General features: G+C 35.9%; 1 protein-coding gene across 7 annotated transcripts in view; it reads right to left on the bottom strand.

The window, feature by feature from the left end:
• The window catches only part of PHF3 (PHD finger protein 3), a 79,150-nt gene that overhangs the window by 10,939 nt on the left and 41,571 nt on the right, over positions 1 to 26,640 (bottom strand). For 4 of the 7 annotated variants that reach the window (XM_003317887.7, XM_009440132.5, XM_063813132.1 and 1 more), the window contains 8 exons: positions 23,666 to 23,827; positions 17,874 to 19,656; positions 11,501 to 11,807; positions 8,778 to 8,961; positions 5,174 to 5,318; positions 4,936 to 5,092; positions 3,072 to 3,188; positions 897 to 1,028 (listed from right to left, as the gene is read on the bottom strand). In XM_003317887.7, coding sequence (XP_003317935.1) covers positions 897 to 1,028; positions 3,072 to 3,188; positions 4,936 to 5,092; positions 5,174 to 5,318; positions 8,778 to 8,961; positions 11,501 to 11,807; positions 17,874 to 19,656; positions 23,666 to 23,827 — 2,987 coding nt within the window. Of the gene's footprint in view, positions 1 to 896; positions 1,029 to 3,071; positions 3,189 to 4,935; positions 5,093 to 5,173; positions 5,319 to 8,777; positions 8,962 to 11,500; positions 11,808 to 17,873; positions 19,657 to 23,665; positions 23,828 to 24,803; positions 24,997 to 26,640 lie in introns of all 7 variants that reach the window. The other 3 variants (XM_063813134.1, XM_063813135.1, XM_063813136.1) reach the window with 1 other exon arrangement.

Raw genomic sequence — 26,640 nt, 5'->3', positions numbered from 1 at the left:
CTAACGTAAGTCAAAGTAAAAATTAGTTTTAGCTGATAAAATTTGGCCTCAATTATCAAAATCAATTTATATTTTCCATTTATATTTTTCTAAAATGCAGTTGTTCCATAGATAAGTTTTTGATTTTTGTTTTTTGTTTTTTTTTTACAATTTCTTAAGAAAATGAATGCTAGCTTTTAACTGTGACTTAAAAGAGCAAAAATTTAAACATTCCCCATTCTTCAAGGCTTCTAGTAAGATTTCAAATTATTTCTTCACTGACTTTTGAAAATAAGAAAAGCTATGCCACCTATCAAATGACAGTCTGCCTAAGAAGCACTTACAAATTTCTAAGCCTACTAAAAAATTCACTAAGTCAGGCCAGGCACGGTGGCTCACACCTGTGATCCCCACACTTTGGGAGGCCGAGGTGGGCAGATCACTTGAGGTCAGGAGTTTAAGACCAGCCTGGCCAACATGGTGAAACTCTATCTCTACTAAAAATACAAAAATTAGCTGGGTGTATTGGCGCATGCCTGTAATCCCAACTACTTGGGAGGCTGAGGTGGCAGCATCGCTGGAACCTGGGAGGCGGAGGTTGCAGTGAGCCGAGATTGCTCCACTGCACTCCAGCCTGGGCAACAAAGCAAGACTCTATCCCACCAAAAAATAAAAAGAAATTCACTAAGTCAGAGCACTCCAGGAATCTACACTGTAATAACTGTTCAACAGGTACCTATAATGCAATTTGAGAGACATTACTCAACACTCAAAAAACCACTAAACCAATAAAATAGGCTACTTTTAAATGGATGCATATTTTAAAATTCTTTTCTCTATTTTAAAAACATTAGGCAAATAAACCTTTTCTGAATCTTCATGTTTTGAGCTATAAAACATGGCATATCTATCCTTACCTGAATCTCCATGGCTGCTTCCTGTTCTTTCATTGGGGCATCACTCTCAATTTCTATTTCACCTTTATGAGTTATTTTGGTGATTGGCCGTCGTTCCACTTCTCTCTGCTCTTTCTCAATCATTTCTATGGTCTAACAGAAAATACTTTTTTAAAAATATTAAATTTAAAATATGTATTTCCAAGTGTACACCTTAAATAATAAGAGCTTACCTAAAAATAAACGAATCACCACAGATGACTTTTAATCTTAAGGTAATGTCTCATACAACAAACATATTCTGAGTACTTTTATATGCCAGAGACAGTTTTAAGTACTGCGGTTATAAGAATTAGACCCCATACCTCAACCATGAGAAGTTCACATGTACATTTATATCAGGAGGCAAATGAAGTCCAAAGTAATTTGCAAAGTGGTGAAACATACTATTTGTATTTGAAATCTGTTTGCTGATTTAGTACTTTTTAGCAGCTGCCACAGGGAAATAAGAACTATTTTGCTCTTAAATTCCTAATTCAATGTTCTAACATCCCCCACAATAGTAGTTTATTCAAACGACCGATCTGGTAGTCCTTTGTTAGTTGTCTCCTAATTAAGCCTGCTTAGTGACCCTGAAAATTCGGTTGAACAAGCTTAGCAACAAAACATCAAAATTAAGCAAGTATAACAAGAAGTGGTATAAAGGTAGCCAGGAATAGAACAGGTAAGGAAGGCATAGATGGTACTGCCTTTGTTAAGTACAAATCATCCTTTAAAGAAAAATCAGGTACATGGCCTTAAGAAAGAACAAGCTGGCATTTTCTGATACAGATGATACTCGCAGCCAGTTTCAAAGCAGAAGAGTGGCATGTGCATATTTGGGATATGGAGGGAAGGAAGAGGAGGTGATATTATTTTCAAAATATAAGAGGCGGAGAAATTACACACGGTGAAGGTAAAGGAATGTATGAAGAAGTATGAGATATGTCAAATCAAGGCCTCTAGATGAGCTTCAAACTAGATCTGGCATAGGTCTATATGGAGGTTTAGTGCCTGAGATGTAACTAAATATTATGAACAAAAGAATCAGATAAATCATGTAGAGTTAATATGAACTACAACCAGTATTTTCTAGAATAAGAGGCTAACATTCTGATGCCATTGTAATACAAAAATTGGATAACATGGCTATCTCACTGTCACAATGGCTCTAAGTAACATACTTAATTTTTAAAGGTACTTTAAATACCTTTAAGTTCACAATCTCCAAACAAAAATTCTTGCTATCTGTGAGTTTCAGAATTTTTAAATTTAAACATGAAATATGGTGCACACACTCTATATTACATAACATTCCAGTTAGGTCTGAGACACGTAATTAAATATACAATATTTCTGTGAATATGAACATTCATACATGGCAATTCAGGTTAAGCTTTATCAATAAATTAGTTATGCGAAAATAACTTTATTTTTCAGGGCTTTTGGCATTTGAAACTTTGGATAAGAGATAAGCCTGTACACATTTTTATTCTGACTTAATTCATCTGGCTCTACAAATTACCAATATTCATAATACCTTCAAACTGTGCTGCTGAAAAATACAGATGTAATTATGAAAAGATGTTAATTCTTTTCCCATCCTTCTCATTTACAAACTATAATAAAACACAAGGTAATTCTGTAACCTAGCAACTGGAGAAAATGAGAAAAAAACCTGACAAGATCAGAGAAACCAACAGAATTTAAGAACTAGAGGAATGGAGAACAAGTAACTAAAAGAAGCATGTAGGTGGCTCACGCCTGTAATCCCCACACTTTGGGAGGCCAAGGTGGGCGGATCATGAGGTCAGGAGATCGAGACCATCCTGGTTTAAGAGGTAAAACCCCACCTCTACTAAAAATACAAAAATTAGCTGGGCGTGGCAGCACGTGCCTGTAATCCCAGCTACTTGGGAGGCTGAGGCAGGAGAATCACTTGAACCCAGGAGGCAGAGGTTGCAGTGAGCTGAGATCATGCTGCTGCACTCCAGCCTGGCGAATGAGCTAGACTCCATCTCAAAAAAAAAAGAAGCATGTAACACAAAGTCTGTGTTATTGTGCAGTCTGTGTTGAATTTACCTCTGTATAATTTTTACCCAATGGCTGAAAAACATAGATTTTGATAGTCAAACGCATATTTATAGATAATCTTACATGTCTGTTTTCTCTTCGTCTCCAAGCAGCTAACTCTTTAGAAGCTAGTTCTTCTGGACTCATTCTGATAAGATGATCAGGAGTTACTTCTCCTTTCAGTACTTTTTTAAATAATATCTGGAAGGATTTTAAAATAGGAATAGAAGGGGAGACAAACATTTAAAAGAGTGGTTACTACACAGAAATTTATAATAAAGATACAATTTTTGAAGACTGATTTACAAATACTTAATTATTTATATATTACCTACTACACAGAGATTAAATGACAGCTTTGTGTTCTAGGAATTTAAGGCAGCAAAACACACATTTCATATAAAAATCAACATATATGGAGAAGCATGTACAGTAGAACCATTACAATACCTACCCAAAAGTTGTATTAAGTCTACCCAGGGACACAATCTAACCATAACAATAAGCAATCTATAGTATAGCGAGGTACTGCATCAAAGAGCTTTACTCAATGTAATGGTCTTCATAGTTTTAAGATTTTACATATTTAAATCCTGACAGGCTTGGAGGAAACTGCAGAGCAAAAAACCACCTGCAAGGAAGAAACCTGAAAGAAACCTGAGGGAGGCCGGGTGCCGCAGCTCACGCCTGTAATCCCAGCACTTTGGGAGGGCAAGTCAGGAGGATCACAAGGTCAGGAGTTTGGGACCAGCCTGGCCAAAATGGTGAAACCCCGTCTCTGCTAAAAATACAAAAATTAGCTGGGCGTGGTGGCGTGTGCCTGGAATCCCAGCTACTCGGGAGGCTGAGGCAGGACAATCATCTGAACCCGGGAGTGGAGGCTGCAGTGAGCTGAGATGGCGCCATTGCACTCCAACCTGGGTGACAGGGCAAGACTCTGTCTCCAAAAAAAAGAGACAAAAACCTGAGGGAAATAAATCTTTATTTAATTGCTGAAGAAAAGCTTCCAGATTATGTAATTCCAGAAGCATCTGATCCTCGGGACCATGATGGCAGAATGTACAATTTTAAGTCTCTGTTAGTGTACTTCAAGAAAATACCTCAAATCACCTACTGTAGCAAATATCCTTATACAAATTTATATCAGTTGTGTGAAAACCTTTTACGCAAAAAGGTTGCATCTAATCACATTCTGTTACCTAGAGTAATCTATAGTAAAAAACTGCTGGTGGACCTAGGTAAATGTCATACACAAGAGATCAGTCATGTTCTGAACCTTTAAAATGTTTGCTGGCATGATTTTTGCTTATTGTACTTATCAGAGACCTTCTTTTGGTGTTGAGAGCTAACACTGACACATACACGCACACAAATGCACAGCCTTTAGATTTCCTCTGTCCAAAACATGAAATCCCAAGAAAAAATTAGGGGTTTAATTAACATTTACTCTACTGCTATAATACTTGGAACTAAAGTTATATTTAAGACTATCTTTAGAACTAAAGTTATGTATTTTCTTAAGAAAATAAATTACATTTCGATAAAAACAATTTAAAAGCATTTTTACTCTATCTTCAGATTTAAGTACAAAATAGCTCTATTTTCATATTTAAGAAAAAAATAGTGTTATAAATTTTAGCTTAAAAGTTTTTGAAGAATACATATGAATGAATTTTTTAATAAATTGTATTATATAAAGGAGAGTAAAGAAAAAATAATATAAATCAGGTTAAGACACGTTTAGCATTTCAGTAGACTGAATGGTTAATGCTATTAGTATGCAGAATTATTCAGTAGCAAAAAGACTATTAAAATTACATGTTCTACATCAAAAGGAAATTATAATCTCACTCCAATTAATAAATTATAGATCTACTGTATTACAATCTGAGATACCTATGTACTCAGGAAAGTTGGAAGCATAAACATATGAACAAAGCATACTTACATTGTTTTTAGGATCTTTCAAATTAAACATCAAACTTCTATATTTGTTCTTATATTTAGCATCTGTGTCCCGAAAAAAAGAGAAAAGCTCTTTCTCAATTTTTGTGGCAACTTTTGCTGCCTTTTCCTCTGGTATCTTCAAATTTGAGTCTGTAAGTCTTAAAATTAGAACAATTCAATTATTTTTCAAATGTATAAAGCATAATTATTGATACTTCTATAATAAAAATATATGTTACCTCTTCATAAGAATGTCTTTGAGAGAATGTCTGACACTTTGCCTGATCTGATCTGCAGAAGGCTTGGAAGCAGAAGCAGCAGGATGTACATTAAGCACTCCTTTTTCAACTTTCTTCTTTTTCATCTCTTGCTTCTCATGAGTACCTAATTTGAATAAATATCCAAACTCATTACATTGCTTTTAAAAATATCTTTCCTTTTTAATGAATAAGTTTACAAACAAAACTGATTAAAAGTCACTATTTAGAAATAAGATCAGAACCCACAATCCATACTGAAATATTCCTGACACTGAAATCCTAATTAAAATGAATAGTGACTAAAAACTAGTCCTACTCTTTCCTCAATTTAGACAATGGCTTTTAGAGCTAGTTATTTTTCCACAAATATATATTAATTAACTTTTAAAAAGTTTTCAGAAATTTTGATCTGAACTTATTAGGAGCAGATAACCTAATACCACAAAATTGATGAATCTCTTCTGGTTTTACTAATTTGAATGTTAAGCTTTTCAAATTATTTTTATTCTATCATTACTAATTCCCAAGCATCTCCAAAATCTCAATGTCAAACATCCCACTGCTCTGACTTATTATACCAGCACATTTATTCTAGAATCTCCTCATGCCAACAATTCTTAAATCTATGATTTTTACCATCTTCATGTATTCACTTTTCATACATTATAAACTTAGATTAGACAGTCTAATACCATTACCAGCCCCTCGTATACTTAATCTCTTTATTCTCTCTCTTTTAAACATGTGTGTTGACAAAACCACAACCCTGCTCAAAGCCAACTTCTATCCTTCACCCAAATAGGCAACAAACGGCTGAAGACAAGGGAGAAAAATAAGCACTGGTACTGACAGATGTCATTTTAAATTTATAACCACAAGTTTTAAGTAGGTAAACTCAACCTTCTGCCCTAATCCTATTAACTTTTCCTAATAAATTTGCTCTCCCACTTTTTAAGATATCTATTTCATACTTTTTCTCCTCTCATCTCAAACCAACAATACCTCCTTCTCAACTACAATCTTTTTGATTTGCTCTTCATATTTCACTGAAAAAAAATGGAAAAACTGTCAACTATCATTTTCCCATTACCGAATCCAACCTACCTACATTAGTTCTTCCCCCTACCACATACAACCTTCCCTAGTATCCAATGGATGAGCTTTACCTTTCTGATAAATACCTCCCTCCATGTGGAGTGAATCCCATCCCCTCTTGTCTTCCCGAGTTTCACACCTATACTATCACTTCCCTCTCTTACATCATCAACATCATCTCTCTCTAGCTGTCTGTTTCTATTGGATCATTCCCATTAGTCTTACAAACATACTATGGTATCTTCTTTAAAAAAAAATTCACATCCACTTCTAACTACGACAGCATTTGTTTCTTTAAACAGCAAAACTCCCTGAGAGTTATCTGTAATCAACGTCTCCAGTTCCTCACTCTTCCGTTCATTCATAAGCCATTACAACTGGTTTTTTTCCCTACTGCTCCACCGAAACCATTCTAGTCAAGGTCACCAATGATTTCCATTTTGCTAAGTCATAGACTTAACAATCTTGTGTTTATCTTACTAAATGTCCAGACAGCACTTGGTCATTCCTTCCTTCTTGAAACTTCACCTGGCTTCCAGGCCACCAGTCTCAGTTCTCCTCTTTCCTCACAGGCCACCCATTAGTTTCCTTTGCTGTATAACCTCTTCTCTCCCCAACTCTTAAATGCTGATGGCCAGGTTCAATGGCTCATGCCTGTAATCCCAGCACCTTGAGAGGCCAAAGCAGGAAGATCACTTGAAGGCCAGGAGTTTGAGACCAGCCTGGCCAACATAATGAAACACCATCTCTACAAAAAATCAAAAAATTAGCTGGGTGTGGTGGTGCACACCTGTAGTCCCAGCCACTCAGGAGGTTGAGGCGAGAGGATAGCTTGAGCCCAGGAGTTCAAGGCTGTAGTGAGCTGCTATTGCACTACTGCACTCAAGCCTGGGTGACAGAGTGAGACCCTGTCACAAAAATAAAGTAAAAATAAATGCTGGTGCTTCCCAAGGGCTCTGCTTCTGTCCCTTCATTGTCAAACTCTCCTGTAGCTATTTATATCTAAGCCCATGATTTTAAATACAGGTTGAGTATGCCCTTATATGAAATGCTTGGGACCAGAGTATTTTCAATTTCAGATTTTTTCAAATCTTGGAATATTTGCATTGTACTTACCAGTGGAGCATCCCAAATCAGAAAATCTGAAATCCACAATGCTCCAACAAGCATTGCCTTTGTGCATCATGCCAGCATTCAAGTTTCAGATTTTAGATTTGGGATGTTTAACCTGTACTAACTGCTATGCACTAGTAAATCCCAAATTTATATACCAACCTCCAAAGTCTTCTAATAGGCTCCAGACTCATCAGCCAAAGATTTACTCAAAACATTTCCATCTCGATGTCTAATAGGAATCTCATAATGGCCAAAACATAATTTTTCAATTTTCTTCCCCAAACCTTTTTCTTTTCTCAGACTCTATTTCCTTCACCAATACCAACCTATATCTAACCCATCAGCAAGTTCTGTCAACTCTATTATAAAACATATGTGAATCTGACCACTACTCACTACCTTCATTATATTTCCATTCCAAGCTACCATCATTTCTTTCCTAGGATATTGCTACGGACTAATCAGGCTACTCTCTTTCTCTCCTGCCTTCCTACAATCCAAACTGTACAGAGCAACCAGAGTTTTCCCTTGTACAAAACCCTCTAAAGGTTTCCCACAACATTCAGAACAAAATATAAACTCTGCCATAGCCCCAAAGGTCCCATGAGGTAGAATAAACCATCGGAGTACCTGCTACTCTTGTTCTAATTACAATCCACAAAGAATTACTAGTAAAACTGGAATTCTGGGATCCTTGGGAGAAATTAATCACATCCTACTAATAATGTTCCTGAAAGACAGGGAGAGGAACGCTATACAGATAGACATATACTCAGGTTTTAAAATAGGGTACGAGCAATAATTTTCTCTGAACTCATCTTCTAACACTGTTCTATCCCTTTATGTATTACCTTCTAATCACTCTACAGTGGCTTTCTTGCTCCTCAAATGCCACACTTCTTTCTACCACAAAGCCTTAAGATTTGATGTGTCCCTTACCTAGTACCTCCTCCAAAAATCTTTGCACCCCTTCAAATCCCACCTCACAAGTTACTTCCTCCATTCCATGTAAAAGAGAAGTCCCATTACTCTTCCCACCTGTGACTATCCATCCCATTACTCCACTTTTTCTTCTCAAGCTGTAAAATAACATACAATTTTCTTACTTGCAAACTTACTGCCTTCTTCCATTAGTATTTAAGTGCCATGAGAAGAGGGGTCTTATCTTAATTTCACTAGCGCTTCCCCAGAATTTAGAGCAAGTTTTTAATTACAAGTAAGGCCAATCACCTAACCCATTTGTATTGCCTTAATGGCAATACAACATTTAATAATGTTAAATTTGTAAAAATTCCCTAAGTATACTAATTAATTGTATATTAAATAAGATATAAATATATTAGTATATAATTTTTTCTGTTCATCTCACTACCTGGTTTTGAAGCTTTTTCTCCTGTGCAAGTAACAGTTGTAGACTCTTTCGGTATTTTTTCACTTTTTTCTTCTGAGGATCTCCGAGGTAAAACTGGTTGTCCCATCTTACGAAGAGGAGCTAGCTGCCATTTTTTAATTTCATTATCTCTACAGTCTGATGAATTTCTGCCTTCACCAGACTCCTGGAAAATGAGTACTTAATTCATTAGAATGAAAATAACTAAACAATCTTTGTTTTTTAAGACGTTCAAAAATAACTCTTGATTATTAGTAAAATGAGATTCACTCTTTCATTCGAAATCTATTCTGCACCTATTTTGTGTAGAACACATAATAGCTTATAAAGGAGAAACAAAGGACATAGAGATCATGTTCCCAATACCATTAGTAGAAAGAAAATTAAAAATAAGGTAGTAAGAATTCTCTTATTTGGCTCTGGATATGGAAAAAGGAGGAAATTGTAAAGAAACAAGTATCTATATTCTAAAACAAATGAAATTAAGTTCACTTATATACTAGCAAGTGTATCAATTAAGTTCTCAGTATGCCTATTGGCAATTTTAATTCCCATGAGGTAGAATAAACCATCAGAGTACCTGCTACTCTGGTTCTAATTATAATCCACAAGGAATTACCAGTAAAACTGCAATTCTGAGATCCTTGGGAGAAATTAATCACATCCTACTAATGTTCCTGAAAGACAGGGAGAGGAATGCTATATAGTCAGACATATACTCAGGTTTTAAAATAGGGTACAATCAAAATAGTGCTTTTCTCTAGACTAAGAATCCTCTAATTTTTATTTATTTGTCTGGTTTTTGTCTGCAACTAGACATTCTTGAGAGCAGGAATATACTTCAATATTATACACCCAAGGCACGTACTGCTATGCCACACAACAGAAACTCAATAAATAGTTCAACATAAAAATCTAGGGATAAGAAAAGCAGATTCCATAAACTAACATCAGACAAGTCCAAGACAGAGTCAACAGTTCACATCAAAAAGAAAAGGAAGCAGTGATCACTTGTATGGTGCACACATTTACAAAATCAGACTCACCTCAGATTCTTTTCTGATACAGACTGGATAAAGAGGTTCTCAAAATGTTAAAATTGTTAACGTTTTATGATGTCTTTTTATTTATTTATGAGACGGAGTTTCACTCTTTTGCCCAGGCTGGAATAAAGTGGCACAATCCCAGCTCACTACAACCTCCGCCCCCCAGGTTCAAGCGATTCTCCTGCCTCAGCCTCCCAAGCAGCTGGGATTACAGGCATGCACCACCATGCTCGGCTAATTTTTGTATTTTAGTAGAGACGGGGTTTCACCATGTTGCCCAAGCTGGTCTCAAACTCCTGGCCTCAGGCGATCCACCCACCTCAGCCTCCCAAAGTGCTAGGATTACAGGTGTGAGCCACTGCACTCAGCCTTTATGATGTCTTTTTAAGCAAGACAGAGACAACTCAGCTATGGTCAATACAATGAGCTATATTTCTCATTGTACTGTATATGTATATGGCCAAGAAGCTGTACGTAAGAGGTGAGTATTAATACTAGTTAATAATAAATAGAAGTTTTCCAAAGACATGCTATAAACTGTTCTCATTGTGGCTCTCAGATCCATATTATCAATTACTTTGATGATCAAATCAACAAAGTAATAACACATATCAGAAGGACAGAATCTGATTTTCAAAAAGTCTTGACAGACAAAAAATATTAGATGCCACAAGGATATGACAAACTAGAACTTAATCCAGATTTGTCATACAAGGAATGCCTGAAAGAAACGGATTTGTAAGTAGGTAAGATTCTGGAGAACACATCCTCATGCTCTTCAATCTAAATTAACTTCCATATCGTGTTGCAGAGAAATTAAGTTTTAATAAGGAGGCTTCAATTCAGGGATGCAAATTTCAGCTCAAACTGATCAACTTTCTGACAATTAGATGCTTAAAAATGAAGATGTATCCCCTTGCAATGGATTTCAAACAGAAACTAGATCATCACTTCCTAGAAATGTTGTAAGGCATATTAATAAATCAAAATGATTGGACCAAAAGATTTCTAAAGCTCCAACTCTAAGATTCATGTTCTTTGCGTTTTGGATTATACTTGCCTAACCACATACATGTGTTGCCACTGTTTCTCCTCTCTATCAGTATTCTATAAGAATAACAAATTAACGACTAAAAAAGTGATAGGTAATAAAAAGGTAGACAATGAGGAAAGAAAATTTAATCAGATAAAATGCCGTGTCCTTTATACATTTCTCCTATTAAAGCCTAAATATCTTGAAATTTCTATTTAGAAAATGCTTTCAGAAGGTAGTCAAAAAAATAATGCCAAATGGTCAAAGGGCTGGTAGATATTTATGACTGAAAAGCTTTTTTAAAACAACTTAGCAAGCACAATTTACACTTAATGGCCACAAGATCCACACACATCCTACAACAGAAAATTCAAGTACCAAACTAGGGGCTAGAAATGGCAAAAAAGACTGTAAGAGATAAGGCCTGCATATTCTAAAAGTCACTATCTGGTTTCACCAAGACTGACAACAAATTTTAAATAAAAACCTATTCACTTTCATGGAAAACTAAATTTGAAAATGTAAAAGGACATTAAAACTTCTAAAGAGAAATTTCAAAATTATTGCAGTCAGTCCATACAAAAAGCTCTTAAATAAACAAAATAATGCATTAATGAAGAGCTCACCCGTTTTAAAATTTTGACCTTGTGCTTCACTGTATCATCTATATATTTGGTTCTATCATTTGTTGTGTGTTTTGATAATCCAAGCTTTTCACACTCCATTGTTTTATCTCCACTATGGAATTCAACTGTAGCTTGGTTTTCCAAAGTATCTGGATCTAGTATTTCAGTCTTTTTGTCTTCTTCAGCACAACATTTTACACAGACATATTCTTTGTCTTCCTCGCCCATCTGCTGTGCTTGAGAAAGACTTAACCCAACACAATCACCATGAAACCAGTCATCACATCTCCCACAGCCAACCATAAACCTGGAAAACAGAACACCAAAAAACTTTTATCCCTTTTTTTAACAAGAAAATCTATGTCAAAAATGAGGCTAAATTAAATTTTCAATATTTGATTTTCTGAAACTTTGCATGTTTTCCATCTCTATCCATTCCATAAGTTCAACATACAGCAAGTTTTCAAAGAAAATAATATTCTATTAAAATGATACCTTTAAGACCTCAAATATTTCTCCTCTGGTATGAATGAGAAAATGCTGGGGGAGGGAGGGGACAATAAACCATCAGGAAGAAAAGACAACTGGCCTTTGTCAGTCTTGAATACTATAAACAATAACAAAGTATAGACTAACAATAAATTTATCCACTGAGAAGGGTGGTAAGATCTTGGTAATAATTTCATCACAGACAATCCATCAAAGTTACAGCTACCTACCTCACCACAGACGTGACATCACACATAAAATTGGGAAGAATTGTTTATCCAACAAATCGTTTTAAATAAAAGAAAAAAACAACAATAGTAACAAAAATGGAACTCAAAAACTAGCATGATGGAGCCTCTCAAACTGTTTATTAGCCACCTTACCTAGATAACCTTAAAATATTCTGGTTCATGGTGTCACGCTGATTCAGCTAAAGAATCTTTTTCTGTACTTTTAAGTTCAAAGGACTTCCTTACTAATGACCATGTGTTTTAGATAAATTTCTTTTTCCAAATAAAGATCACTATTCTATCTTAACATAAAAATATTAGTACTTGGGTTGGATTTAATTCCCAATCTCCTTATAAAAGTTTTCCCATCACTGTCTTTTAGCTAAGTAATAACTTCACTAACCAATAGGAAAAGTCCAGGGATGTGAAACGTATGACTCTAAAAAAGCTCCTATCTTTCCAGTTTAAAAGGAGTATCTATAACTACTTTTGAAAATAATAGCAAATGAGATATATACACAGCAATTTAATTTACCTGCTTTTTAACCCGTTGTTAGGAAAGCTGCAATGCTTTCAGACAACCATCCTTAACTTTGTCCTTTTTTCATCTTCAGGCTAGCAATTTATGATACAGCTGAAAGACTTAGAAGGATTTAGGTATGTACTTTAACGATCTAAAGACTGTGCTACTGATTTTGATAATAGTGGCACCACCAATAGTACCAAGCTCCTTTCAAAAAGCTGTAATCCAAGAGAGAGGATATTGAAGGTAACACACTGGGTGATATGGTCAATTCAAAATATACCAGAGGTACTGTTTTAATGTTAAAACTGTAAAAACTACAAGAGTGAGTTCCAATCCTTAGTATTTTTAAAGTCTTGCCAAATACCTCATTCCTCAATAACAGCACTTCCTTTTCTTCTTCCTCATGTGCCTATTGTGTATAAAACCACTACTATGCCTTGAGACTTGACTTCATCACATCTATAACTTATCATTCTTTATCCTTGCTGGTAATACCTGTGCTAGCTTTAGCAGGTTAAGTCCTCATTTCCCTAGGGATTAATTTGGTTTAAAAAAATAATATAGAATATTTGGGGTTGACAAGCAAGAAAACTTTCGAACAATGTAACACACGTTTAGAAGACAGAAATAATTCCAACAGGTTTGAGATTTTTGATGGGCCCATAATGATACAGATATTCTAGCAAAAGTGGAATAAAGTTTGAAATGCAAGTGTTTAAAAGTTCTCCCACTTCGGGTTGCAAAGCTAAAATATTAAAGATGATTATTTGTAATGAGCATTGTAGCTTTCCTAACAATGGGCTAACTGCTATTTCTTGAAAGCAACTGTCTAACATGAATGTTTCTGAAATGCTGAAGGAAAGCTAATGATTTCCCTTTACTTCCACAATCAAAGGTATATTAAGATTTCTTCAAAGCAAGTCTGGGATAGTTTCAGTGAGACATGACTTAAAAACCTACAGTACAAATAATGCTATTGTTCCAAATCCAAACCTAAAGGTCAAAATATAAGGCACATATTAAGGAATTTTCACATTTTTATTTCACAACCAGGGAAGAGTGGTTTGATGATCGTGAAATTTATCAAGCAACTCTTTCAATAAGCCTCATTTCAAGTTGGAAATGTCTCAAACTTGAGAGGCTATAAAAAGCAAAACTCTAGTGCCATCTACAGATGTATCTTAATAGTTTATATTTTAGGTTAAAAAATGCAGTTTTAAGAGTTTTTGAGAGAGAGAAAAGACTCACTCTTCTAAGATCAGAGAATTCTACGCCACATAAACATTAAATCATTTTTGTTACTAACAATCTGCAGAGAAAAATAGAATCCTTTGTTCTAGAAGAAAATTTCTTCTCAGAAGTTTTCTTGTTTGAAAGCTATAAATCCATTTTCTAAGTCTGTTTGTTTTTTAAATATTATCTGATATACTAGTCTTCTACAATTGGGGCCAAGAAAGTGTAATGCAAACTAAAAACTCAAGCATCTTCTGGAGAAGTAGAAAAACAGAAACCACAAGGTAAATAACATGAAAAAACTAAGACTTCCTCCTTACAAAATGCCAACTGACTTACGTTTAAAAGAAGTTCAAAAGTTGCATTAATTTAAAAAATCAGAGGATTAAATAATCTGGTCTTTAAAATCATACACCTTTGATGTAAGTTTGAATCAGGAAAATAAAAGGAAGCAATAAAAATCTAGCATATGTTGCTTCTTTAAGGGTCTACTGTCTTTAGGATATGCATAGAAGTTGCTTATGATTAATATCACATCTAGCCATGACATAGCTATATTACAAAATATAATTTCCAACTGGGAGCACACACAAGGAAGCTAACTTCAACTGCAATATGTAAAATGATAAAGCGTTTATATAGTCTTTACAGAGGCAAAGCTGTTGCAAATGCTAGAAAATGTCATATTAACAAACAGCTTTCAATGTATCTAGTGCATAAAATCAAAGAGAAGGATCAAAATTATTTCCAAACATGCCCTAATAAATTTATATTCTTACACAAGGATGAGAATAGGAAAATTGCAACCTGCATGACAGGTGCATTTTCTGAGTAAACGAAATGTATACAAGCACAATGTATCAAAGTAGTAGAATCACAGTAGTAGTGAAGGCTAGTTAATATGTAAAAACAACAATCAGCTGGGCGCCATGGCTTGTGCCTGTAATCCCAGCACTTTGGGAGGCTGAGGCGGGCGGATCACCTGAGTACAGGAGTTCGAGACCAGCCTGGCCAACATGGTGAAACCCCATCTCTACAAAAAATACAAAATAAGCCGGGCATGGTGGCACTTGCCCGTAATCCCAGCTACTTGGGAGGCTGAGGCAGGAGAATCACTTGAACTCAGGAGGTGGAGGTTTCAGTCAGCCAAGATCGCGCCACTGCTCTCCACCCTGGGCAACAGGGAGACTTTGTCTTAAAAACAAGAGAAGAGGAGGGGAGGAGGGAGGGAAGGGGAGGGGGAGGAGGGGAGGAGGGAGGGGAGGTGGAGGGAGGGAGGGGAGAGGGAGGGGAGGGGATGGGAGAGGGGAGGGGGAGGGGAGGAAGGGAGGGGGAGGGGGAGGGGGAGGGGAGGAGGGGAGGGGGAGGGGAGGAGGGGAGGGGGAGGGGAGGAGGGGGGGAGGAGGGGAGGGGGAGGGGAGGGGGAGGGGAGGAGGGGAGGGGGGATGGGAGGGGACGGGGAGGGGAGGGGGATGGGAGAGGGGACGGGGAGGGGGAGGGGACGGGGAGGGGAGGGGGAGGGGAGGCGAGGGGAGTGCGAGGGGAGTGGGAGGGGACGGGGAGGGGAGGGGGGTGGAGGGGAGGGGGAAAAAACAATTACATAGGCTTTTTTTTTTTTTTTTTGAGACGGAGTCTTGCTCTGTCACCCAGGCTGAAGTGCAGTAGCATGATCTCGGCTCACTGCAAGCTCCGCCTCCCTGGTTCACGCACCATTCCCCTGCCTCAGCCTCCCAAGTAGCTGGGACTACAGGCGCCCGCCAGCACACCCAGCTAAGTTTTTGTATTTTTAGTAGAGACGGGGTTTCACCGTGTTAGCCAGGAAGGCTTTAATTCACAAAATTGAAGTAATCGAAAATGCTGCTTCCATAATTGTTTCCAATGTTAAATTATTCACATCAATTACAGAGTGTAAACCCAAAATCTCTATGCACCTGACATTCTAAGTCATTCTACAGACGTGAGCAAAAACACTCTACATTCTATACAGTAGATCCAAAAGGTGGCAGCAAGTAAACAACAACAAAGGGACTAACACCTACTCTTAATTTAGGAAAATTATTAAATGTTGGTGAAGCATGAGTCATCATTAAAAAGCCTGGGCAAACTCCTGAAGACTGGACTGGAACTTTATCTACAAGGTTAGTAAGTTACATTATAACTTACTAACATGGCTTCCAACTCTATGCCAAAGTTTCGTGTTAGAAATTCATTTACTTAAGGCACCTATTCCATCTCTCTGTCCACATAATTTTTTAAAGATTCTGGCAGAGAGAAAAAGGCTGGTTTAAAGGAGCACTTAAAAGCACCACCTAACTCTTAATTCTCTTTTGCCTGAAAACAGCAGGCCCACTTCAGAATATTTGAGTAATGTGTTCATTTATTTATGGAGACAGAGTCTCACTTCGTCACCAGCTAGAGTGCAGTGGCTCGATGTCGGCTCACTGCAACCTCCATTTCTCAGGTTCAAGTGATTCTCATGCCTCAGTCTCCCACATAGCTGGGATTATATGCATGCACCAGCACACCCAGCTAACTTTTGTATTTTTAGTAGAGACGGGGTTTCACCATGTTGGCCAGGCTGGTCTCGAACTCCTGACCTCAAGTGATCTGCCTACCGCCCACCTCAGCCTCCCAAAGTGCTGGGATTACAGGCATGCGACTGCGCCTGGCTGAGTAAGGTGTTTTAAATAAAAAACCATATAATTAAGAGCATGTAAGTGACAGTGAATGTAGCACTGTATTCAAACAAGTGACAACTTTTAAAAACTGGAATATATTGTTATAAACTAACCCTTGACGCTAAAAATAGGCCATGGGCTGGATCACAAATGAAGAAATACTTTGACATAAAACTTATTTTACACAATAGCCCCAACATCTCCTTTCCGAACTCCCCAATCACCCTAACACCACCAAAATAATATGTTACAACACACTTTACTAAATTGTCCCTCCCTAAAGAGCTTCATTTTTATGTACTAAGATAGTGCTGGGAAAAATCACTCTAGCACACTTTCATGAATAAGGATAAGAAGAATATAATATACAAATTATAATGTTCTTTTATCATATCAGCATTGAAAGAAGTTCCAACAGCAATATGAACACTTGAACAGAATAATCTGGTAGCTGCAAACTCCACTTCATCTCTTGCTTTCCTTTTCTTAAAAAGCTAACAAAAAACACATTGGGGATTGAGGGGTGCAGTGTCATAAAACTACAAATCACTGAATACTAGAAAGAATGATGAAAGTCAGTGCTAAAATCATCTCTAAAATTTTAAAAAGACTAGAATTCACAAAAAATTATTTAAAACATTCAAAAAAAGAAATACGTTTTCACTCTATTTCATGTTGACCTGGGTAATCTAACAACTGTTTAGCTGTCAAATTTCACTGCAAGATAAAGTTTGATAGTTATGAAATGGTGTTCTTTAATATGTTTCATTTTAAGAAAAAAAAAACTTCAAAAGAAAAATAGAATTTCCATTATGACCTTCATACTTTATTACTAGTTCTTCTCACACCAAATGAATTAATATATAACTTACAGACCCAAAGCAGTGTAACAATTTTCCAATTACCAGGAAGTGTTTGGCTTTTTTGCAGATGCAGTGGCTAAATTACACTGTCTAACCTGTGACAATGACAAAATATTTCCATGTATGTCAGCTGTTGGCCAGACTATGCTTTTTTAAATGTTCTAGGATGATATATTTGTAAATTCAGTAGATCCATCTTTCTATCATTTATCCAAGACTGATGAAGCTTTTTGTTTTTGCACAGGTCTCTGTGTATCAAATAATGTCTTTAAAACAATTCTCACATTAATCCCACCCCCAAAAAAGCAATTTATTTTCAATGTACACATCACTCATACACACATACACACACACCTGTTGCCATGTGGTTTTTTGCAAAACCCACACTGCTTGCTGGGAGTCCACATATATTTGCTTTCAAATGAGGAGCTATGATCAGAGCCTTCTCTTCTTATGGTAGCTATGTTATCTGGAATGAACAATGGTGGCTCATCTAAAGAAAAACTTTTGCTGCTTCTTCTTTGGCGGGGTTGTAGGTTCTTCTCAGGTTTTTTCAGTTTCAGTTTATCCTCTTCCTTAAAATGCTCAACGCCTGGGTGTTCAAGCTCTTCCTTCACGTGACTATTGGTTTTCATTGCTGGGGCCTGTTGCTGAGGCTTATGACACTGTTTCTGGCTAGAATGTGATACATGTCCAGTTTGTGCAGGATGATGAGGTTCTTTCAAGCAACCAGGATGAGCGTGTGACTTATCACTCAAAGAATGAGTTAAGGGCTTGAAAATTTGTACTAAAGTTTGATCCTGTAATGTTTTTTTCAGTACAGAATGAGCTTGGTTTTTCACAGATTTAACCCCAGAATTGCAACTCTGAATCTTTGGCTCCTTATCAATTTGTTTTTTTCTGACTTTGACTGGCCTATGAAAATTTTGCTGAGATTCTGGTTCATCAGTATTTCGTTTCACACTTTTGACATTAACTTTAGTTTTGCTATGTATTATTTCATACTTTGCTGCAACAATTTTCTTCGGAGTATCTGTGGTCATGTTTTGCTTAGAATGAATTACAGGTTTTGTATGTTTGGATTTTACACTTTTTGACTCTAAGTAAGAAACGCTACTTGACTGGCTGTTTCTGTCATCCTGAAGGTTTGCTGTTTCATGGGACTCTATTTTAGTACTTTCTATAGCATTCAACTGTTTTGAATTTTGGTCAGGCACATCACAAATAGCATTTTCCAAAATATTACTTTCCGGTCCAAAAGTACTAGTATCAACCACCTCTAAGTTTGATTTATTAAACTCAGTGCTCTCCAACTGCCTATTAGACTCCGCATCTTCACAATAACCCAATGGTTCAATTTTATTTCTTTCAAGGGTGTTCTCAGTTTTATCAGCAATATCCATGGTATCCTTCAATTCCAAATTACATTCAGTCACTTCATCTACACAACTAGGCAAACCTACAAGGCTGTTTTCTGTCTTATTTGGATTTGTACAAGCAGCATCACTAGAAATATCAGAAGATCCAGCGTCCTCAAGAATATGGTCATCTTCATGGGATAATTTTACTGTCTCCTTTGATTCCTGTTCAACTTTTCTTGTTGCTATCATTTCTTCAACAACAGTCTCACCCGTTTTACCTGAAATGGAATCATTTTGTTCATGTTCTTCTTTATCTGAAAACTTAAACAATGGACTACCAACAGGCTTGGCTTTACATTCCATCAAAGCTTCATTTTTCTTTTCTCCAATAGTAACACAAGTCTCTGAAAGAAGTGAACAATTTAATTCATGAGATGGCACATCTATTTCTCCCGGATTATTACACTTATGCTTAGAATCTAATCCATCTTCATCCTTCATTTCAAGACAAGATGACACTGAAGAATGACTTGAAGACACTGATACTTCAGGTACCACTTCAATTTGTCCGCTATTTCGGCTGCACCTTCTATTCTCCTTATGGTACTCAGGTTTCAGTGACATACATACTTCTTCTTTAACCTGACTCCTTTCTGGTTGTTTCACTCCTGCTTTAGCAGTAGATACAGTCTTCCCAGATGCTTTTTTTGTGTTACTTAATGGTGCTGCATTTGAACGCTTGGCAATAGTGCTCTGTCGCAAACTTCTTACTTGTTCTATCACAGGGGAAAAAAATAAATAAAAATACTTAGCTATTTTGTCATGTGCTTTTATTTCAATACAATTTAGAATATATCACTTCTTTATTCTGAGCTATAATTTTCTCAACAAAAATGTATTGAACAGTACTCATAATGGTGACATGATATATATACACATATATATAATTTAACATGTGTCAAATTTTATATTTATCAAAGTTCTCTGAATTCTAGCAGGGGGAAAAGCCTCTAAAAAATTCAGACTAATATTATACCTTATTAAAAGAAATGTTTTCATCAAATCTCTTTTCCATAAAAAGTAACCTAGGAGTGACGTAAGTAAAATGAGCTTCCTTTACCATTAATGCCCATATTAAAGCAAGACCATCATGGATTTTTAAACATTAAATATTTCTAAATCTATAAAACCAAATATATTCCAGTGCTAAAGAAACCTGAACTAAAAACCTCCTATCACAAACCAGGATCTGTGCGAGTTTCAAAATACAGCCTCAAACGGACTCTAATTCCTTTATCAATGTGCTTCCCTTGGGTCACCATTTTAGCATTAAAGCTATTCCTAAGAAATGATATCAACACAGAGTACCACATACAGCTCATCAAAAAAGAAACACAATTTAAAAGACTTAAACCAAGCAAATGTATCATAAGGAAAGTATGAAAATAATTTAAAAGCTTCCCACACAATGCTCCTAATAGTCCATTAAATGAAAAGAGTTTCATTTCCCTATTCTGATACATCCCCCCCCTTGTATCAGGAGAAAGGAGAAACACAAAATGAAAAGAGCTAAAAAGAAAGAGAGCTAAATAATTCAGTAAGTACAAAAACAACCCACAAACTGAATTTGTCACTTATCACTGAACTGTGAGAATCTTTAAAAAGGTAAATGTCCAGATGTTGCTCCTAGTTCTGATCTAGTATTAATAGCACACTTTCATTTTCAAAAGTATGCCCAATTTGAACAATAAAATTATATAGTCATCCTTATCTTAGAGACCCTTTCTAATTCCCGTAGGACTCAACAAAGTATCTGAGTATTAGGTTAAGTACTTAATAACTTTTAAAAATTACTTGGTGGGTTATGAACTATTTATCACATATTCAGTTATAAAATTTTTTTAAATAACTAAAATTTTAATAAAGCTTTGTTTCAATATTTAGGTGATCTTTAAAGCTTTAAAGACAGATTATAGTAATTTACAGCTCTACTTTATTCATCCTTGAAATGAAACAAATGAAGGATTTTAACACTTATTACACATTAATAAATAAAGATCTTTTAACACCCAAGCGGTTGCTAAAAATGACAAAAGAATAGTATATTCAGCTGTGAAGGATTTTCAGATAAAAAATGGTTTTCCAATAGGAAGCAATTTATTAAGCAAAGGCTAAAGTCACTTTTTCTCCTCTAAATATTACCTGCCTTAGTTTGAAGCCTGATTCTATAGGCAAAAAAGTTTTATTTTCCTACAATGTTTATTCTATTCTTTTCATTTCTCAAAGCCACAAGTATATACCAAATAACTGATTTTGAAAATGTATTAAAAACATAGATCAAGAAAAGATGATGAAATAAATACATGCATCTAAATTTATTCACTTCTCAAAACCCTACTGAAGCTATAACAGCGGGACATTTTTTGAAAAGTCCAAAAGGCAAGGAAGAACGAGAGAGGAAAAACCAGCAGCAAATTTTGGAAACCAAACAAGAGATGATTACCAAGTAATTGACATAAGAGACCCAAAAGTAATTAATAAAACACTAGGCTGGCAGTGTTGGCAAAAACTAACACCATTAACACCTCAAAAGTCTTAAGACTTGGTGGTCCCAGATGATTCTAAAGTGTGAATGAAGACAGATGCTTAACACTTAGAAGGGCTGAAAGCTCTTTAAAAGCAGCAGTTAGATTTCTAGATCCCTCTTTCCCCGACTCCATTTATTGGGCAACTGCCCTTCCCTGGTCCTGAGCCAAAACTCGTAGCTTATTCTCTGGAGATAGTAAAGCAAGGTTTCTAGGCTAAAGAACATGAGGCACAGTTGAGACTGGCTGTAAAGTACATTGAAATTTGTAAGATTAAGTGAATTTGTATATACTGAAATCTGAGAAACCCCAGTCAGTTTCCCTTACAGGCTTCCATAATATGCTAGCAATCTAATAAGTTATGGAAAATAACCTAAATTCTGATAGGAAGGTTTCTGCCAGACAACAGTACAGCCAGATTGCTATACGCTGACGCTCACAGCTGGTAAAACCCAATCCCCACACTTGGAAGTTTCATAATTTTAGTTCCCTACCCTTAAACATGAGCAATAATCAAGGGTCAGACATTTCAGGAGAGCATCTAGGAAAGATGGAGGCCAAAACCTTTTTTAAAATTTTTTTTACAATAATGCAACATTGAGAAGTCAGAAACTATGAAAGGAGACAAAAACTGTTTAAAACGCCATTAGTATCTTAATAAAGACAAAAGAAGATACTACATCCATGAAACATGAATAGAACACTACAGAAAGGACCATTCTCAAAACAACAACAAAAAGAACATTTAAGAATCAGAAGTTCAAAACTTGACTGAAAAGTTGGAGGATAAATATGAGAAAATTTAAGCACGTTAAAGAAAAATTACAAAGAGGTGGGAAGTAGGCAAAATAAAGAAAACAGAGGGACCAGTCCCTGTTATGTAACAAATAATAAAGGTTCCAGAAATCAAGAGCTAACAAAATAAAGAGAGGAATTAACAATGAAATAATTTGAAAAATTTTCCCGGAATTGAACAATAACATTTTTCAGACTAAGAGGATCTACTGAGTGTCTTGAGCTCCATACACAAAATACACCAAAACCAATACATATCATCATGAAATATCAAAACACCAAAGCTGAAGAGCAAGATTCCACAAACTTCCAGAAGAAATCAGATAACATACACTCCTACACACACACACATCAAAATAAACTTCTCAACAACCCTGAAGTTAGAAAAAAATGGAGCAACACCTTCAGAATTTCTGAAGGAAAATGATTTCCAACCTTGAATTTTACGTCCAACCAGACCATGATTCCAGTATGAGAATAGACTAAATACAAGGTAAACATACAAGGTTTAAAAAGTGTATCTCACAGCTCCTTTTTCTCACAAAACTACTGGAAGAGGTGCATCACCAAAATAAAAAAATTGAATCCAGAAAGAGGAAATAGGAACTACAACAAAAGCCCAAAGCACAGACTTCCAGAAAAATGGTAAAGAGAGATCCCTGAACAGCTTTGCATCAGGCTCATAGGACTAACAGGAGTCTGTCTACATAAGAGGGAATCAGAAGGCTCCAAGAGGTGTTTTCAATAAAACGGATATGACAGAATACCTGAAATACACAAATATCTTTAGGGTAGATTTAGACAACTGGTAGAGCAGTTTTAGTATAACTGCTGGTATGTACACACTAAACAACTGAGAAACTAAAACACTTAAATCAGAAACACAAGAAGTCATACAAGAAAAGTAACTGTAGTTTATTAAATGTATCATCTCTAATAGCATATTACTCATACTAACATAATTACCATTGATCTAACAAAATTATATATTGGAAAAATGAAAAAGATGTTCTTTTTCGTGATGGGGACAAGTAGCAGGAAGAAAACCATCCACAGTGGGAAGTCAATAGATGGATGAATAATAAATCAGAATAATCAAAAAACAGCAACATATGCATGTTACCAAGAGATATAAAGGTAAATACCAAAAAAAAAAAAAAAAAAAAAATTAAACCAGCTCAGAGTTACTAGTGGTTTCCCCTGGGGAAGGAGAAATGGGTAGTGTGGGGTGGTGGGTACTGAAAACTTATACAACAAATTGATATGATCTCAAAACTGATTGCCATCAAAACGAATGGATTAGCAAAACATCAAGAAAATATGATTTCTGCTCAGCAGGTTTATAACCTAACACATCTGTCCCTATACCTCTAATTTTCTAGCTAGACCTCTCTCAAAGGATTACCTTGTGCCATTAAACGAGGTGATTTTCTTGGAGATCTCACTGAATTTTCTTCTACCTTGTCCCTTAAGTTCCTGTTAGGTAAAATCAGTTCTTCTTCATCAATGGTATCATTGCCACTTTCTTTAACAACTCCTTCATCCATAATATCGTCAAGACCAACAACTAGAAAAAAACGACAAAAAAATTAACTTTTAAAAATATTGGGAATGTTAGGCAATTAAAGGCAGTACAGAATACTGTGAGATAGTCTTAACGTAACACTACATACACCTGAAAATCTGGAATGTGAAATTTTCTAACATGTGAAATTGCCACTACCAAACTCCCAAATCAAGTCAGTTTTATAAACTTCCACCTTGTAAAGTAATTAGTCAAAGAGAGTATTAGCTATATTATACTCTTTCCTGATTTAGCCTCAAATATCACTTCCATTTATTACTTGCTGACCCCTTGTGAAAGACATAGGTGACTATACCTGGAGTACTCAAGTATCACAATTTTGGTTAAGGTAGTACAGGAGTTCCATACCCTGAAAGATTCTAGGTTCATGCTAGAATCAAAAATTCTACTTCTAACTGGGATCCCAATACTCTACTACAGACTTTATGCTACATGTATGAAAGCAAGCAATGCAGATGTGCTTTTGACTGGTACCAAAAGAAAAAAAAAAAAGGAAGAAACGGAAAAAAACAGAGAGAGGAAAAAAATGAAAAACATAATGTAACTTCCCCTTCCCCCAAATGCTGGAGAAAATAGTAGATGTTTAATATAGCTATATAATTACATTACCTTCTCCTAGTCAAAAGAGAGACAGAGTCATGTATTTAATTTGTGGGGTGGAGAAAGAATGTAAAAAGACTCAGGAACAGTCAAAGAAATAGTAACACCGTACTCATATTGTCATTAGGTTTATTTCTGTGTAGAACAAATGCCACTTAGCCAACATGTATCAGTAATTCTAAATGTGCAGTTGTACGAAATCTTGCCAAAAAGAATGTGATTATTTAGATCAGCAAGTCTGGATTCAAATCCTTACTAGAACGTTTAAAAAAAAAAAAAACACCTTTATCAAGTCACTTAACCTCTCTATCAGTTTCTTTATCTCTAAAATGAGAATAACAATACCTGTCCTACCTACCTCACAGGGCTGTTGTGAGGATCAAGTGAGATGATGTATGAGAACTCACTCTGTAAACTTTAGAGCACTATACAAATGTTAGTTATTATCTTCATCCTAGGGGTTAGAAGGAACCTCAAGGAGTTATCTAGTCCTCATCTTTGTGTCCAAGTAGAACTTCATTTAAAAGAGCTCAACAAGATAGTGGTCTATCCTAAAATTTAAAGAGAACAAAATTCTTCATAAGTTTACCTTTAAATGACACAATCTTTTTGAAGAGCAATTTGACAACAAACAGAATCATGAAACTGCTCATATGCTTTGATCAAAATAAATTTAAAGAGAGGAAAGAATAGATTATGAAGAAAATCCTGACCAGAAAACAGTGTGATCCTTGTTAGAAACAAACACACAAATAAAATGCATGCATATGTACATTTAGATAGAAAAAAAAAAGATTGGCAGAAAACAGATGAAAATTATACCAGTAATCATATGCAGTAATTCTTATCCACAAACAGATAAGAATATACCTTTTTCCTATTTTCCAAATTTCCTGCTATAAGCATGTATTATAAAAGTAAAAATAGAGCCCACGCTTTTAACCATTATGCTATGCGCTAAAAGTTTGGAGGAGAATATGCTTTAGAAAAATTAATCAGGATTAATTTAAGATATAATTTGTGTAAAGACAGGTAGGAACTCCAGTTAGGCTGTTCCACCATGATGGAATATTGGTTGCCACACATTCACATACATCCTCAGGTTTTTGTTGCTATTGTTTTTTGTTGTTTTTTGTTTTTTTTTTTTTTCTTTTTTTTTGAGACGGAGTCTCATTCTTGCCCAAGCTGGAGTGCAGTGGTGCGATCTTGGCTCACTGCAACCTCCACCTCCCAGGTTCAAGTGATTCTCCTGCCTCAGCCTCCCAAGTAGCTGGGAATACAGGTGTGTGCCATCATGCCCAGCTAATTTTTGTATTTTTAGTAGAGACGGGGTTTAGCCATGTTGGCCAGGCTGGTCTCGAACTCCTGACCTCAGGTGATCCGTCTGCCTTGGCCTCCCAAAGTGCTGGGATTACAGGTGTGAACCACTGCACCCAGCCTCAAAAAAGTTTTGACATTAGATTATAGGTCTACTATGTTCCTTTAAATACATAAATTTTAAGACTACTTTTCATTAATTCTGTAGAAAAGCATATATATATAGTATATGCATTACAAAGATGCATAAGAAACATTAATAGGAAAAACACAACAGACTGTTCAATCAGTGATTTAGTTGTAAGGAATTTTGCCATTGCTGTTGTTTTTTAACCTTCATTATACTTTCTCTGACTTTTCCAAGTTTTCTATAATGAGCATGTATTCTACAATGTAAACAGGAGAAAAAAAGAACCATCCAAAATAGAAAAACAGACCAGAAGGAAAGCCTGATGAATAGTGTTTGTTGACAGGGAGTGAAGTCATGTAATGAATTTTAGAGCTGTATTACAAAGCAGAATCAACAGGATTTTGCAAGCCAAATCCAAAGGTCAATTATCAGGTTTTAAATTATTCCATTTCCTAGCAGCATCTGACACAGCTGATTCCTCTCCACTTTCTGAATCTCCTTTTTTTTCACTTCACTTCTGGGATATCACATCCTCCCATTTCCCTAGCCACTTGTCAACAGCCTTTGATAAAGCCTTCTCTTCCTGCAGACATCTACATACTGAAGGATACAACAGTTCAGTCCCCCCATCTTTCTTCTTTATCTACACTCATACTCACTCATCCCTTCACACTCACTTATCCCTAAGGTGATCTTATCCAGGCCCATCTATACTCTAACGATTCCCATAGGTATCTTCTCCAGCTCG

Source organism: Pan troglodytes, chromosome 5 (genome assembly GCF_028858775.2).
Source record: "Pan troglodytes isolate AG18354 chromosome 5, NHGRI_mPanTro3-v2.0_pri, whole genome shotgun sequence".
Classification (NCBI taxonomy): Eukaryota; Metazoa; Chordata; class Mammalia; order Primates; family Hominidae; genus Pan; species Pan troglodytes.
The sequence above is the reverse complement of the archived record's forward strand: the minus strand, read 5'-3'. Positions and strand labels throughout refer to the sequence as shown.